This window comes from Ostrinia furnacalis, unplaced genomic scaffold, assembly GCF_004193835.3.
Source record: "Ostrinia furnacalis isolate ACB-3 unplaced genomic scaffold, ASM419383v2 OfSCF2039, whole genome shotgun sequence".
NCBI classification, from domain to species: Eukaryota; Metazoa; Arthropoda; class Insecta; order Lepidoptera; family Crambidae; genus Ostrinia; species Ostrinia furnacalis.
Window position 1 is genome coordinate 574,618 of NW_021132278.1, and position 16,287 is coordinate 590,904.

Sequence of the window (16,287 nt, forward strand, 5' to 3'; positions counted from 1 at the left end):
ATATACATCCGTACACAAATTATTGCCATGACTTAACGGCAGCCCTTCCCAAAGCTTATCTCAAATCTGCCTGGGATGAGAATTGGGAGTTCACTAGCCAATCTAAGGGGAAACATTACAAGCTCATTCAACCATCCATCCTTTGTAAACCATGGTTTGTTAAAATGAATCTTTCCAAAACAGTTACTACCATTTTAACTAGAATGCGACTTGGTCACGTGTGCACTCCAGCACACTTGGCTAAAATTCATGTACTTGATAATGATTCGTGCATTTGTGGTTCTGGCGTCGGAGACTTAAATCACATATTTTTTTACTGTTGCCTATATGATCGTTCCTCTTTTATTAGTTCTCTTTTAGCCATTAAAATTCCTTTTCCTACATCCATCACTTGCCTATTATATACCAATAACATTGATGTTTATAATATCCTAGCCGAATTTATTACCCATAATAATATAAAATTGTAAATAGTAATGTATATTGTACTTATGTAAATATTATTTTATTTTTATTATTTTGTAATTATATCACACCTAAATTGATCCTATGAAAACCATCCTTTGTTCCGTTTCCATCCGTAATTGATTCGTTTCCCTACCTTTTAACTTTAACCCAATCCCACCCTGTCTAAACGCAATGTCCGCAAAACTTATGGCAAAACTGAACGCAAAAATCAAGAACCCTGTCGTGGCTAAACGCAATCCGCGAGAGCCATAAAGAAAAAAAAAAAGTATTGGAATTTATCAACTGAAGTCGCTGTTTGGAAGCAAGTTTGATCGTAGTATGGAAGTTTCCGTACCCTGGCCGAAGCAAGCAGCGCCAAGCGCTGTTTAGGTGTTTATCGCACACAGGCTGACGTACGCAAGGTCGAGTTGTAACTTTGCTTATTTTTATAATTTATGTTGTTTTCAAATACGTTGTAAAAGTAAGTGTTCTCATATCAAGTTTATTTTATATTTTATCAAGTTATATCTTTTTTTTTTTAATTTTATAAAATTTGCTCCAATTTTAGAAATCACCAAGAGCCACTATGTCGGAAAAAACTGCAAAGAAAACAGTTAGGCGTTCAGGACCTTCGGCAATTGGAAAATCATATCTACTGGCGTACAATTTTTTACAAACTTTAGGGTAAGTTTGAATAAAAAAAACAGAAAAATAATATTTTTTTGAATAGGGTGAAAGTACCACTAGTTGACCACACACCAACACCTGACCAACATTTTAAAATAATAACCTACCACAAAATAATGAAGTTTTTCTATGCATTTAACCCGCTTAAATGGTCAACTAGTGGAACTTTCACCCTAATTCTTGTATTTTTTATTGGAATGGCCTGGGTTTTTGTGCTATGTGTAGTGTAGGTAAAAAATAATTTAATAGGTAGCTTGTTTACTAAACAACTCTAAATACAGTGTGTCTTGATAAAGTGAACATAATGAAAATAGGTGAAACTAGACCTATTTTTATCGACGGAAAAAATGCCAAAAAATGTCTAAGATTTAAAAAAAAAGTTATTGATTTTTTTTCTTTCAATTCCTTATTGTAAAGAAAACTTAATTACCTTTAAACTAAGAGTATCCTGATAAAATAAAAACAGTAATAATGCTAAATAATAAGTAATTGAAAGAAAATGTATAAAATAAAAAAAAAAATCTTTTTTTTTGTAATTTTTTCCGTCGATAAAAATAGGTCTAGTTTCACCTATTTTCATAAGTTTTTTTAATCCACAACGAGGAAGCTCTTGGCCAGGTAAGATGGTGGTACCTAGCCAGGTGGACTTAGAACAAGCCCTACCACCAGCCAAGCCGAATAGAAAAATCTGCCCCCACTGGGAATCGAACCCGGGACCTCTGCGTGGGCACTTTATCAAGACTCACACTGTATTAGTTGATTTATCAAATCATCTAATCAATTTATATCTGTACTTTGTAAGGACAGACGTCGTTATACAGTAATGTTTATGTGCAGACTGTCCAATAGTGTGACTTAAGCATGACTGTAATACAGATAACTGACTTTACCTATTCCACAACAATTTTGTCCAATAAAATTTTACATTAACATGAAAATGTTGTATGTATTGTACACTTTTGGTTAGTTATAAAAATTGAGTATTATACAGGGTGTCTGGTAGAACGTTAGTCAAACTTCTATAGGTAAGGTCAATTTAAAAACACAAATTCTCCCATTTGACCCTAAGTAAGCTACTTTTTACCCGACTGCGCCAGTTGGAGGGTTATTCGAGTGTATATTTTTGTTTTTATTTAATTTATTTTTCCAAAATTTGACCTAAAAACTTCTTCAATTTTTATCCTCGCGTGTTTTCAATAGATTTTTTATTTGGTATTAATATCGAATTGTCTTTAAGCAGTCAAATAAAATAAATTTTCGGATCCAGCCGAGCAAAGTTTAACAAAAGTACAAACCACGATAAAAAAAATCAACTTAGAATTCGATTTAAAAAAAAAAGAATGGTGATAATGGACTGCCAATGATCTTAAAAATTTCTCTAGCTTCTCTTCTTTCCAATGATATATCGCATGTGAGTACCTAGTAATTATAATTGAAATTCGTCAAAAAATCAAAGTTTATGGAAGTAATTAGAATAAGGGACAATATTATTTGATCCTCTAAAAACTAATTGATCTTTTTTGTATGTGCACTTTTAAAAAAAAATTATGTATTTTATTATAATTTTATCTTTATATTAATTATTGGGTCTATATTAGTTGATCTACGGATAAATTATGAATGATCTTCATTTAAGGTAACATAATATTTATGTTTAACATACTCTTTTAATATTTGGTAAACAAAAATAATATTTGATCCTCTTTTTTAGTTATTGATCTTTAATTTTGTTAATTTGATGATATTTATATCAAGTTTGCCTTTTAATATTGATCACCTAATAAATACATTTCGATCTATGTATAACTTAACTTTAAAATATATTTGATCTAACTAAAAATATTATTGGTTAATATTTAATTTACTCGGTACTTTGTGGTTGAGTGACAATCGTCCGTCATTGGTCACTGAGTTGGCCATGGGCTTAGCGGCCAATAAGCAAGCAGAATGGTACATTGCCATGTTTGTTTAAATTACTAGCTTTGCTTAGTTTGGGACTAGAGGCGCTATGTAAAATAATTTCTTACTTCTGACATCCCTGAACCCGACATCATAATTTTTACCTCTTTATTTTGTTTTCAAATCGCAAGGTTGATTTTCTCTTAGTATACCGATCTCGACCGTGATCAGTGACCATAATAAAGTCATCTGTCAACGGGTTGCTTAGACACGATAAAAGCACTAAACGATATTTGTTTACTTTTAGTGCGACATCGGGTCGTAAGGACCTGATAAGTTTTTTTTTTCCAAATATTTACTGTGTTTGACGAAACAATTGCAAAACAATATTTATCTTTCGTACTACTAAAAAGACCGAATATATCCATCCCGCACCAACGCATCCAGCACCTAAGGTCAATTCGACCCGATAACGCAGTGTGAACTTGCTTTTTTAATAAAAAATAAATCTTTGAACATCAAGTGCCTTTAAATAGTTTCCATCCTTTAACTACTAATTAATAAAAATAAGTACCATAACATAATTATTTTGAAGATTATTTGATATAGACAAAAAATAATTTATACAAATCGAATTATTTAAAAAAGTATCACAATATTGAATATTTGGTGCTCATTTCTTTTATTTTTGAGGACCAACAAGTAACGATCAGATATAATTTTTACATCTCAATTTTTTTTTGCGTAGTTCAAAAGAGGTTTAAATATCGATCGATTTCATTTATTTTATGTATCAAAGAAAGAGGATCAATCATTAAAATAGATGACCATTTAGATTTTTTTATTTGCCGTTTTTGCTAATTTAAAAAGATCATTTAAATACATGCCTTAGAATAATAATACAAAAATTATCCTTACATATACACCCACGAAGTTTGTCTAACGTTCTACCAAACACCTTGTATATTTCAGTATCCTCAGTGGCGTAGTATGCCTATGATGGACCCTGTATTAAAGTTTCTTGGGGGCCCTAAATAAGGTTTTGTTTTGATAATTTTTGGTATACCTACGAAAATGTTATTTTGAAATGGACGGTAGACTCTCGATATGTTGTCAAAAGTCATAGAGAGTACAAGTCGTCGCGTCATGATTCTTTTGAAATAATGTCGCCTATACCAAGCCGCCGGGCTGTCGGCGGGGTTGGTAGGTATGTAGAGTCCTTCTAAAGCATAAGGCGAGAGACTAAAATAATCTTTGAAATGATGTCTTTCGTTTTTCAGATGGTCCTATTTATTATGGCAGTCCCTCGTATACTTCCTGAACCGTGGGACCTTAGACGCTTATTGGGACGAGATCAAATGGACGTTATATATATTCCAGGGAGGTGCCATTTTGGAGGTAAGTTGCTTATCCTAGCTAAATTAATAATACATACAATTTAAATAGAGATTAATCATTTGAATTGATTAATTAATTAATTAGTTAAGAACTTACCCATTACTATAGGATTTATGAGTCAGATTAAAATCATTTAAAAGTTCGAGTATACGTTAAGTCCTACTATACAAATAGATTTTTAAAATATTTTTTGTTGTAAACAGATATTATTGTTTTTGCAGACGCTTGATCACAAACTTGTTACTAAAACCGGAAATCCAAAATTCCAAATTGAGCCAATTTGATTCTCTTTTTTATCGGATTGGTATTAGCGGAATGTTGTGAGTTATGTCACAATCAAGTTTGATTGAAAATCGCCATCCTCGCAAACGTTCCAATCAGTAATATTATTAATAGTAGGATTTATTTATTTATTTATTTCGTATTGTAGTACAAGGGTACATAATACATGAAAAAACGATGACCCCTGCAGAAGTATAAAACTGTGTCGCAGGGATCAACGCCCTCCAACGGATTAAACTATCGACACAAAAAAGTGAGATAGAAAGCAACATTACATTACAATCATGTTTGTCCTATTAGCTCACGTTCGATGATTTTTTAGGGTTCGATTATAATAATAAATAACATTAAAATAATTAAACAATCATAAAGAGCATCCATAAATTATGACGATCGAGTTTTAAATTTCGTGATGTCACATAAGGTGCAAAATCTGAGTTCATTTTTGCGATGTTTTACTTTATACATTTAGCAAGGTAAATTTTTTGAAGTTTTGAATTTTTTGAGCTTTTGACTACAAATGTTTTTTGAGACTCAAACAAAATAAATAAAATTAATTATTTATATTAGACCACGAGAGGCACACGTGAGCGCTCGCTTGTTTACGTGACGTGATTTGTACCTAAATTACTTAGTTTCTAAAATCCATATAAATACACAAAAGTAATATTTCGTTAATATTTTGAGTAAATAATAGTAGAAATTTTAAAATATTACATAGTGATCACAAGACATGATAATGAATTCTACAAGAAGCTCATGAAATTTAAATGATAATGTTAATATATGATAATAATGACAACAACAACTTTAACCAGAAAACTGTTAAGTAGGTAGGTATATCACCTTAATGAATGGGTATAGCCATCTTGCAATGTTAAAAAAATGTAAGTAAAAAATGACAAGTAAATAATTGAAAAGTAAAGGCCTTACAAAAAAGTTAAACAAACGTTGAATGAACATTGGTTAAAATGTCATTTCCATACTAAATGACAAATAAACAAGTACTACAAGGGATGTTTAACTTTATGTAACAAGTCTCTATGACTAACAGTCGGATACTACTAAGACTCGTTTGTGTAGTTATTTAGTAGGTATGTAGGTACCTACCTACTTCGTTATGTGATTCTGTGAAGTTATTTCGTAATAAACTCCATGAATGTTACGTTGTCTAAGTCCTTAGTTGTTTTTGTTTGTTAACTCGCTCATATCATTTTACTAATCGTGTAAGTAAATAGGTTAGGTAACAAGTAAAAAGATAAAAGAGCTAAGTTTTATAAAATAATAAGTAGGTCTCTGGCACGCAATAGAAAGAAAGAAAAATAATTTATTGGTCCAAAATACGCAACCTTCAGAATCCTTAGATTTAAAAAAAAAATGTGGTTTCCAAATCGGCTTATAGTTTCCATTAATAATTAGCAGTAACGAAAACTTGAACAGTTACCTAGTTACTAAATAGTTATGATCAAATGGCATACTTTTTATTTGTTGTCAAAAATATGTATAGCTCCCATGGATTTTGTAAGGCAAAAAAGAAATTATGACGACATTACTAGTTCTGTTAGACTAAAAATATTAATTTGCAACAAATTAAAAACTCCGTTTTCGAAACTGTTTAAAAAAATATGATAATTATGGTATCAACTCAATTTAATGGTGCGTGTAGCGTGCGCAACTCAAGACGGGCTCTGTATCAAAATTTGTTTCTTCCTCTCATCTAAAAAAGGGTTAATAAGGATAAAGGGGCCCCCTTTTTTAGCCTGAGAGCCCCGTATCTACGCCCCTGGATAAACATTTATCTTTGTTTTTTCCAGATACTTCACTCGCTACTGGGCCTAGTTTCGTCTGGCATCCTGGTGGTGACGATGCAGGTGCACTCGAGGGTGTTCCTGGTGTTCGCTATCCTGATGGCGTTACACAGTGCCACTGTCAGTCCCGGCCTGCCGCTCTGTATTCTGGCCTGGTCCATCACTGAAATAGTGCGTTATGCGTTCTACGGACTGAATCTCATCAACGCCGTCCCACAAACGCTCTCGTATTTAAGGTGAGATTTTTTTTTCTATTTGTACAAAATACTGGCCAATTTCCCGCATAGTGTACTTGCGCCAATAGACGAACTGACTTTGTCAGCGAAAGGTCGTGGGTTCGGGTCTCATTAAAACAAAATTTAACGTTAAAATAGCAAATCACAATCCGGCTCGAAGGACCATTAATAAACCACGGAAACCTCGGCGCACTTATGGGACTCCTATTTAGGTTTAAATAAGACACCGCGGTACAGCTTTTCGCCTATTGGCAAATAACACAAACAAGTTACATTGAAGGTTTATACAATAATAGTAAGAATTTATTTAAAAAAATAGCCAAGTGCGTGAAGTGCCACGCGCAGTGTAGGGTTCCGTAGTTGTCCGCCGTTAACACAATATATTTCAGAAGCAAGCAATTACTTCATCTAAAGTCACTTTTAAGATTTTCTTCGAAGAAATTTTCACTAGTTAAGAAATTTTATAATACATGAGTTAAATGACTATTACTCTTAACTGACGTATCTTAACCACTATAGTTTTCCTTGAAAGTTCATGAAAAGCAGTATCATTACGAATTTTTCAGATTTTTAATGTCAACAGTTTAGATTTTAGAGGGGGGGGGGGACGCACTATTCGAACAAAAATTGGCACTTTAAACTTTAATAATTTGCAAACAGATCCCTAAATGTAAAAATAGTCTTAGAAACCCCTATGCCATTTTAAAAGATGAAAAAAAATTTCATCCCCACTACATGTAGGAGAGCTATCCTAAAAAATTAAAAAAAAAAAAATATTTTACCGTTTTGTCGGCGATATTAATATACATACCACCGCAAAATTACGGCTCTCTAGTACCAATAGTTTCCAAGCAAAACCTCGGACAGACAGACATATCGAAACTATAAGGGTTCCTTGTCAGGACTACGGAACCCTAAAAAAGCAAAATGAAAGTTAACATATTAAGAATAAACAAATAATAAATGTTTGTTTTATTTAAATGAGTGTTACCTATACACCAAAGTTGAATTATAAAGTCCGGTCGCCGAACACATAGAATTTCGTCCAATGACCCCAAGCTACCCATCCAAATTGCTCGTGCGTAATTATTAGAGACTAGCTTTCCGCCCGCGGCTTCGCCCGCGTGGAGTTTGGTCTGTCACAGAAAAACTTTATCGCGCGCGTCCCTGTTTCAAAAACCGGGATAAAAACTATCCTATGTTCTTTCCCGGGACTCAAACTATCTCTATGCCAAATTTCATCAAAATCGGTTGCGAGGTTTAAGCGGGAAAGCGTAACAGACAGACAGACAGACAGAGTTACTTTCGCATTTATAATATTAGTTGGGATGAAACGGATAGTTGTTTGGCCGGATACCGGATACCGGATATCCGGCCAGCTGCTCGGCCGGATAGCCGGATATCCGGCGGCCGGATAGTTGGCCCATTGTCTCGTTGCATGTCGTGACGAATTTAGCGCCGCTCAGGTACTTCGGACGCGATCAGTGGGTCTATTAGTAGACTAGACAAGTCACACTTTACGAAAATCGAATCCGTCCGAATAGAATGACAGATTTAGCCACTTGTCTAGGGGGCAGATCAATTGGGGCAGTTTCGGTTGCCATCGTGAGTGTGTGATTGAATAGCGAAAATTAAATTAGTTTACTTGCTGCGTAATCTGACTGAACTGCATCATGTCATCAGACCATTAGTGAAAAAAGATCGCCTATTTTATTTGGTAATATTTCGACATTAACAGATATTTACTATTTATGTATTCATCATTAGAGTGAATAGCTCAGAAAAAGAAATTAGTTTTTTGAAAGGCCTTAATATAGCTTTTTTGTAACTTTTTGAACTTAAAATAAAAGCCGTCATTATTATAACCCATTTTATTGATATTTACCTCAAAGATTAATGTATTTCATTTTATTAATAGGAAAATTTTGTAGTTTTTTAATATCCGGTATCCGGCCGGATAGTGAGTTACTATCCGGTATCCGGCCGGATAGTAAATTTAGGCCGGATATCCGGCCTACCGGATAGTTACCGGATATCCGTTTCATCTCTAGTAATTATATTGCTGTCGCGACTGTGTGACGGGCGGCTGCAGTGTGTGTGGCGACCGGACTTTAGCTCAAAAAGATTACCATTATCAGATGCCGTCTGCCTAGTTTCCTCTATTTTGACTGTGCTTGTAGTATTCGCTGGGTGCGAAGTACTAGGTGGGGGGGGACATAATCTATCGCAGCGCTCATGGTGGTCAAAAGTAGAAATAATGTAAGCTCTGTCATCAGATGTATCTGTCAATGGCAAAGCGATTCTACATAATACATTTTAATATCATTAATTAATCGCATGAAAAGGGTCCTACTGGGAACTTAAATAAAAGAGTGGACTGTATTTCGATAGGGCTGTTTTAATAGCCGTTTACAATTTGGAAATAACTAAACTATACAACGTGGTAGTACAAAAATGAGTCACAGTAGTTGTTGTGCACAGATGTTTGCCTTATGATGAGAGCGTGAATTATTGAACTCTGCCCTTGTTTTGTTCTTAATTCTTCTACATCTCGGACTTGTCCAGCCAATACCAACAACTTTCCTTTAAATACGGTTTGTGGTTGGAATTTGATATTGTAACTCTCACAAACCCGGTCTTCAAAACGATACTCATTTCGATCTGAAAACGATATTTAATTTATTACTAGCGATACAGAAACATTTAAATATATTTACTGTTATATAATGAAACCGTTAAAGTAGCTTTTTCTTTTTGTTTTACTGTAAAACTACAACTATAAATGAAGTAAACAAACCCTGACACAATAGGTATTTAAAAAAATGTATGCTCAATGTCATTAACAATATGGTGTAATTTAGCCTGTCTCAAGAGTCAAGCACCATTTTGTTGACAAACGTCAGTGATCGGCACTGCGCCGAAGCTATAGGGCTGACTTCGGTAAAATGATGTGACGTGAGGTGCCAAACTGCGGAAAATGGCGGAGGAAATACATGATTTAGCATGAATTATCATGAATAATATTAACTACTTATTTACCTCTCAGTGTCTTGAGGCAACTTAAAAAAGTACATTCTGTGTTTTTATTATTATTTAGGCAGTTAAATACTGCACAGTATTTAGTACACCATGTTCTTTATTTTCTTCCATCATACACAAGAATACGCGTGCGTGAGTCAATGTTCGCTCGTATGTGAGGCCTTGTCGAATAGTATCCTGTAGGTGGGCCATCGAGCGTGTTTGGTTTTCGATGTAAACTCGCGGAGATGAACAGGCCTGGTTCTACTAAGCATTTAGATTGCTAGATTAGCAAGTCCTAATACTCTTTGCATAGCAACTTAAGCATTTACGGATAAGTAATTTAACCAATATGTTTATTTAGATTGTAAAGTATAATCGAGCAATGACCATGACTTTTGTGTAGGTAAACATGAATACTTAATGAAATCTACTGTGGTTCTGTGGTGATGACGCAGTTTGCTTGACATACCGCGCGTCGTTTTTACATGATAATAAATAACTGAATTTACAATTTACAAGCGACTAGTAACTACACCAAACCAAACCAAAAAACTGCGTCAATTTGAGAGTAGCATAATCATTTATTCATTAAACTTCGCTAAAGTATCGCAAAATCAAGGTAATGTTGAATTTTGTTTGGTAGTTAAGAATTAAATCAGTACAGTATTTTTTTTAGATTTGATGAGATATTATGAATGTATAGGGGCAATTTATTAATTTGAAACTTTATTGCTCATAGACACAAAAAATAATCAATTAACACATTTTTTCCTTGTACAACTTTTTGGGTCAGAAATTAGAGTGGGCGTTGCCGAAAATTAATTAAATATTAACTAACGTTAATTAGCAAATTTTAATCCTACATTTTGTATACCTTCTTTTGTTTTTGTTTCAGATACTCAACGTTTTTGATACTGTATCCACTCGGCGTGACCGGAGAAATTCTCTGTATGTATCATTCGCTGGATGAAATCGTTGAAAAGAAATTGTACACTGTTTCATTCCCCAACGACTGGAATGTTGCATTCAATTTCTACTATTTCATGTACTTCTACATGTTTATGTATTTCCCACTGTTCCCGTACCTCTTCGGGCATATGTTGAAACAGAGGAGAAAAGTGTTGGGTGATGACACAAAGAAAACAAAGTAGTTGAGAGATTTGTTATCTTTTTTCTTTAAATGGGACATATTTTGCACATCTCACTACTCAATAGGGATGTTTCCTGGGTCAAAAAGCAACAGTTTTAATTAGTCCGTCAGTTAACTTATCAAAAAATACTCTACACGTATTTTTCACTTTTTCAAACTAATGAAAATTTAAAGAGATAAAGCGCGCCAAAGTTCATAAGAAGCGGGCCTCTTCTTGACGTCAATGCTTGCATAAAAGTGCCGCACGTTGTGACGTAGAGGTGGGCGCCGATATAAAATTGGCCGGCGGCGGCGCGCCGACTTTTTGACCTCGGCGGCGGCGGCGTCGGCGGCGTGACCTTGTTTGACCATTGTTCATTAGGTTTTTTTTTTAATCTGCTTTTTTAGTATCTGTCGTCAAGACTAATCAGGTGATTTGCAGTTGATTGGGGTTTGAGCCACTAAAGCAGTGGTTTACCCTAGTAAATTAGCTCTCTTGATCATAGATACTTTGATATTTGGATAGTGAGTTTGGCTGAGATCAAGTTCTCGTGTATTTCCTAAAGGCGAGCGTACCAATGTGCCGATAAAAGTACCCTTAACATGTATTTTTGAGCTCTTTGGAGGCACATAGTTAATGTTGGATTAGCTGACTGTCGGTGGAATATTATATTCAGTTCTGTTTTATTTATATTTATGGTCTTTCCATGTCATCCTACGGTCCAGGATTTTAATGCAGGTTGATTGCAGCAATGTGTCGAGGTCTAGATTGGCCGGAGGATAAGTTTCACGTCTTAAATGATAATATGGTGAGACTTCGGGGCTTAATTACATGCGCCACTTGGTCAGCCAAGCAGCTGACATTGCAACAGTCTAGTCACTTTAAGATCACAGTTACATTTGAGGAATGCCTCAGCTTTCTGGTGTCTGGGCTACTTTACTAGTAGATGTTATAGAGTATCGGACCAAGTACAGAGTCCTGGGGTACTCCAGCTCTGCAGCTAAAAAGAGAAGATTTTGTCACCGAGTTTGATTTAAAACTGTCTGTCACTGAGATAAGAATCCATCAGCAGGTAGTAGTCCTTTATAATAAACCCAGCTGAAGCCGCAGCGAAAGCAGACGTACAGGATTCTTTCTTTTTCAAACATTGTACTCATTATGGTTGGTATGGTTTCTGCCAAAATTTCTGGTCGGATATACTGTATTACATGGGTCATACTTAGGCAAGAGAATAAACGAGCAAGAATGATCCTTTTCCATACAGTACAAATGTCAGATTAATTGAGCGATAAGAGAATTCGTTAGGCGACTTGCCAGCCTTATGGATCATTTCCAAAGTTAAGAGACTTGCGAGGTTCTTCTCACTCAGTGTGGTCATTGTCAAGACCATGGACTTCATGGTGATCAGATCAAATGCAAGTGCTTTACGAGGGTCCATTTTGGCTATTTCTTTAGCTTAGCCATCTCTCATAGCGTTAGTTCTTTCGTTTCAGCTGAGAGACGTCCTGCGCCGCTCACATGCAGGCACTTCCTGCGACCTTCTCCAAATCGTCGGTCCACCTAGTGGGAGGCCTGCCCACGCTACGTCTTCCGGCTCGTGGTCGCCACTCAAAAACTTTACTGCCCCAGCGGCCATCAGCTCTACGAGATATGTGCCCCGCCCACTGCCACTTGATTTTAGCGATTCTGTGGGCTATGTCAGTCACTTTGTCCTCCTGCGTCTTTCGTCCTCAATTAGCGTAGTAGGAATCAATCTTCTACTTTGAACTTGAGGAGGGTAAGCGGAAACATGGCGGTCAACTCCTCAGATAGTCAAGTACTAAGATGTCCAGAAGCAGCATACGAAAAGATGCCAAATGAGCCCTCTCAAATCACAATGGGAAGGTTTGGCAGCACAGCACCTAGAATGGCGGGAGATTGTGTTGTGTAAGCGGAGAACACTTTGAGGGAGGTACTTTGTTGCCTTCCAGAGGTTGTGGTTCCCATTTGCATTCCGAGACATATTTGTTAATCTCTGTGTGAGTGATTCGCTTAAAGTATAGTAAAATAGTGTGGGTTATCTGCCAGACGAAGGCGGGGATTTTTTTCTTGACAGCAAGAGGGACCGGCGCCTCTCGCGCTCAATTATTTACTAGACCAAGCAGTAACTTGAATAATGTACTTGATTAACTGTTAATATAGTTAGTATTAAGTTATTCAATCAATTATTAGTATATCAACGGCATTAAGTTTGCCTTGTGTACCAATTTATATGGCATAAACATATAAATTGTACCTCCATCCTCCACCCCCACCATGTACCTCGTCAGCGCAACCACGACCACTCTGACAAGAGTAAGACCGATTAAGAAGAAAGTAGGCTTTGGCGTGTATGGAGAGCAGCCGAAACTTAGGCTATCTCAAAGCCTGGGTAAATATGCCTCTATCTCTCAGAAGTCTACGACATTAATGAATGTGCGGAAGCTAACCTGCAAAAAAATTATGCCAACCACATAATTTACATTAACTCAGACAGTCAGGCCGCGCTGCTGGCCTTAAACTCCAACTTAATCATTTCAAAGTTGGTAGAAAACTGCATGAGTCGACTGAATACCCTAGGAAAACGTAACAGAGTAACGCTGAAATGGGTTCCAGGTCACGCGGGAATCGTGGACAATGAAAATTCCGATGAACTGGCCAGAGCGGGAGCGGAGGGAACCCAATATGGTCCAGAACCCTTTTGTGGCATTCCCAAAAGTCTCGCTCGACTGACCCTGGAGAACATCTGTTTAAACGAATCCTTTAAGGCATGGTCAGACATGCTAGGATTAACTCATTCCAAACCTCTTATAAAAGCCTATGACCGAAAATGCTCTAAGCAGATCATAGGACTGAGTAGGATCAAAATGTGCATCTTAGTTCGAGCCTTCACTAGACACAGCAGCTTAAACAAGCCCTTGTCCACTATGGGACTATCCGAATCAAGAACGTGCAGGATGTGCCAAGAGGCAGATGAAACGCCACTACACATTCTCACGGACTGCGGACCATTAATGCGCAAGCGGAGCTTACACCTGGGCAAACACACCCTAAGCCCCCCAAAAGATACTGCATTCCTAATGGACGCAGGACTCGGAGGCGAACTGTAAGGAAAATAGCGGCGATCACAATAGATCGGTACCGGTCGCAGTGATACTAGGACTTTATTGAACAAGAATAGCCGCTCAACTCAATAAAAAAATAGTTCTTTTGCGTTTGAAACACAAATTAGTACAGTATAGCAGAGGAATAAATTTCAAATAGTTTGTACAGTATAAATATCGGCGCGCCGATAGCTGGTCGTCGGCGGCGGCGGCGTGAAAAAATTCGCGGCGGCGGCGGCGCGCCGGCGTGGCGCCCACCTCTATTGTGACGTCGTGCGGTACTTCAACGCACCATAACTATGTAATTATTTGTTAGATTGACAAATAAAAATATATGTGTCCAATATTTTTTGATATTAAAAATGACGGACTAAAAAAATTTTTTTAGGAAACTAGCCTATTACCTTAACTTGACAATAGGATCATGTAAACATGCTCATTTAGTACTTTTAAGAACCTATTACTTCTTGAAATCTATAATTTCTTCTTTATTTCTAAATCTTTAATCCTGAAAAAGTCAGTTTTCCTTCGGTCCAAAAATAAAATCAAAATGAATGACACTTCTTCACCGAAATATTCCGGACAATCTTAAGATATTAACCACTTTTGGATGTCTCGAGTCTCCGTAAATTAATTACGAATAAAACAGTCGACCCTTGCCAGACTTTGTACATTTAATGTGAATCTTACGGCTTTTAATTAAAGTACAATGAAATAGTTCAATGTATCTCTTAACCCTCTGGTACATATAAGGATTTTTTGTTTTGAACCTTATGTTACTAAGGTTCAAAATAAGGTGGCATCAATTCTGCCACTACCAGGTAGTGTTTGTAAGGTGTAAAAAGTTATGTACCTAATACCTAACGGTGAATATACATTGTTTTAATTTTAAATGACAATGCAAGACCAAATGTGATGTCATCAGTTTTATATAGACTAGAATGTTTTTTCCGTTCGAATAAATTATCATACTTAATTAAGTGTATTAAATTAACTTGTAAAAACGGGGTACTTAGGTCGATTTTAACAGATAAGTTCGAATCTATTTAAGTTTACGTTCACTTTTTACTATGCTTTTTAGAACATTAACTTACCTACATCTTTTTTTCTCATGGGTCTTTTATTTAACAATGTACAAATAATTTTATTTAAAGAGGTATGATTTATTTATTTTTCGAACTGGTAACATAGCATTTAATACTCATACTGGAATTGAATAAAAGTGCACTTTGTCGTAATTATTTATTTGGTGCTCAAAGCACAACTAAGTAATGTAAGTCGGTAGCTAATGTTTACAACTGAATCGTTTAGTGTAATGAACTGTAATGTATGCTTATTTATTTGGAGGTCGGTTGGGTTATGGGCAATGGCAATTCTGAATAAATTGTATGGAAATAACACGCTTTTTTAATTCTTAATTTCCTATAAATCTCCCAAATTGTCTTCGCAATGGAACGACAGAGCATGTACATCAAAACTTTGTGGGTTTGTGGAATCTTATATTTTTGTAATAGGGTTTATTTTGCTCTAATATACCTAATCTTAATTTATAAATATAACTGTCCTTGTAGAATATTAAAGGTGCAATCTCATCGTAGACAGAGCAAATAAAATATTGCTTGAAGCACAGTTACTCGACATTGTCCATTGTTAATTACGTATAGGTACCTAAATACCTACATAATGTGTTTCCGTTGTGATTCCGATTTCCGTTACACATACATAAATAAATACAAAACAGACGTTCAAAAATATATTTTACCTTGAATTGTATGGAAATGTAGCTGACCTGTGAAGATACGTATTTCATTTTAAAACAATGTACCTACCTATCGTAACGTGTGTATTCAGGTTGCAATCATAGATTACACCGGTCAACAAAAAAAATTTTTTTTTTTGCGCATGGATTTTACTTATTATATTCTGATTATATAAGCAAATTTATATAAAAAAGTGCGATTACAAATCGGAAATATTTGCTTTTTAAAGAGTTATAGCGATTTGAATTTTCCATCTTCATAGTAAAATGTCTCTAAAGATGCACGTTTCATTCTCATTGGGATATATTTATAGATAATTATGGGGGCTTATTCGCAAGAACAAGGGACACACTTTCATCAAAATATAGTGGGATTTGAGAGACGATGTTACCAAGGCCAGTAAACTGAAAGCATGATAGGGTTAGATTTTTATGAGAAAAATCTTGTATGGAACATGACATTAAATTAGAACTTTACATTTTTAATAAATATTTGGA

The 16,287-nt window shown here is 35.6% G+C and overlaps 1 protein-coding gene across 3 annotated transcripts; it reads left to right on the plus strand.

Moving 5' to 3' along the window:
* The first annotated feature begins 804 nt into the window (after nt 1-804).
* On the plus strand, nt 805-15,428 carry Hacd1 (3-hydroxyacyl-CoA dehydratase 1). 3 transcript variants are annotated; one of them, XM_028306634.1, is made up of 6 exons: nt 805-928; nt 1,016-1,131; nt 4,314-4,431; nt 6,528-6,757; nt 10,674-10,989; nt 14,430-15,428. In XM_028306634.1, exons 2-5 carry the CDS (start codon nt 1,034-1,036, stop codon nt 10,927-10,929), a joined length of 702 nt encoding a protein of 233 aa, XP_028162435.1. In that variant the 5' UTR covers nt 805-928; nt 1,016-1,033; the 3' UTR covers nt 10,930-10,989; nt 14,430-15,428. The 3 variants fall into 3 exon arrangements, with proteins under 3 accessions (XP_028162435.1, XP_028162436.1, XP_028162437.1); XM_028306636.1 differs by having other exon boundaries at nt 851-869; XM_028306635.1 differs by lacking the exon at nt 14,430-15,428 and having other exon boundaries at nt 10,674-11,002.
* The last annotated feature ends 859 nt before the right edge of the window (nt 15,429-16,287 follow it).

What these genes read in the sequence shown, in the direction of transcription:
- Hacd1 (XM_028306634.1), top strand. Translation starts at nt 1,034, where the DNA reads ATGTCGGAAAAAACTGCAAAGAAAACAGTTAGGCGTTCAGGACCTTCG. An exon ending in AATTTTTTACAAACTTTAGG is followed by an intron (nt 1,132 to 4,313) that starts GTAAGTTTGAAT and finishes TTCGTTTTTCAG; the next exon opens with ATGGTCCTATTTATTATGGC. An exon ending in CAAACGCTCTCGTATTTAAG is followed by an intron (nt 6,758 to 10,673) that starts GTGAGATTTTTT and finishes TTTTTGTTTCAG; the next exon opens with ATACTCAACGTTTTTGATAC.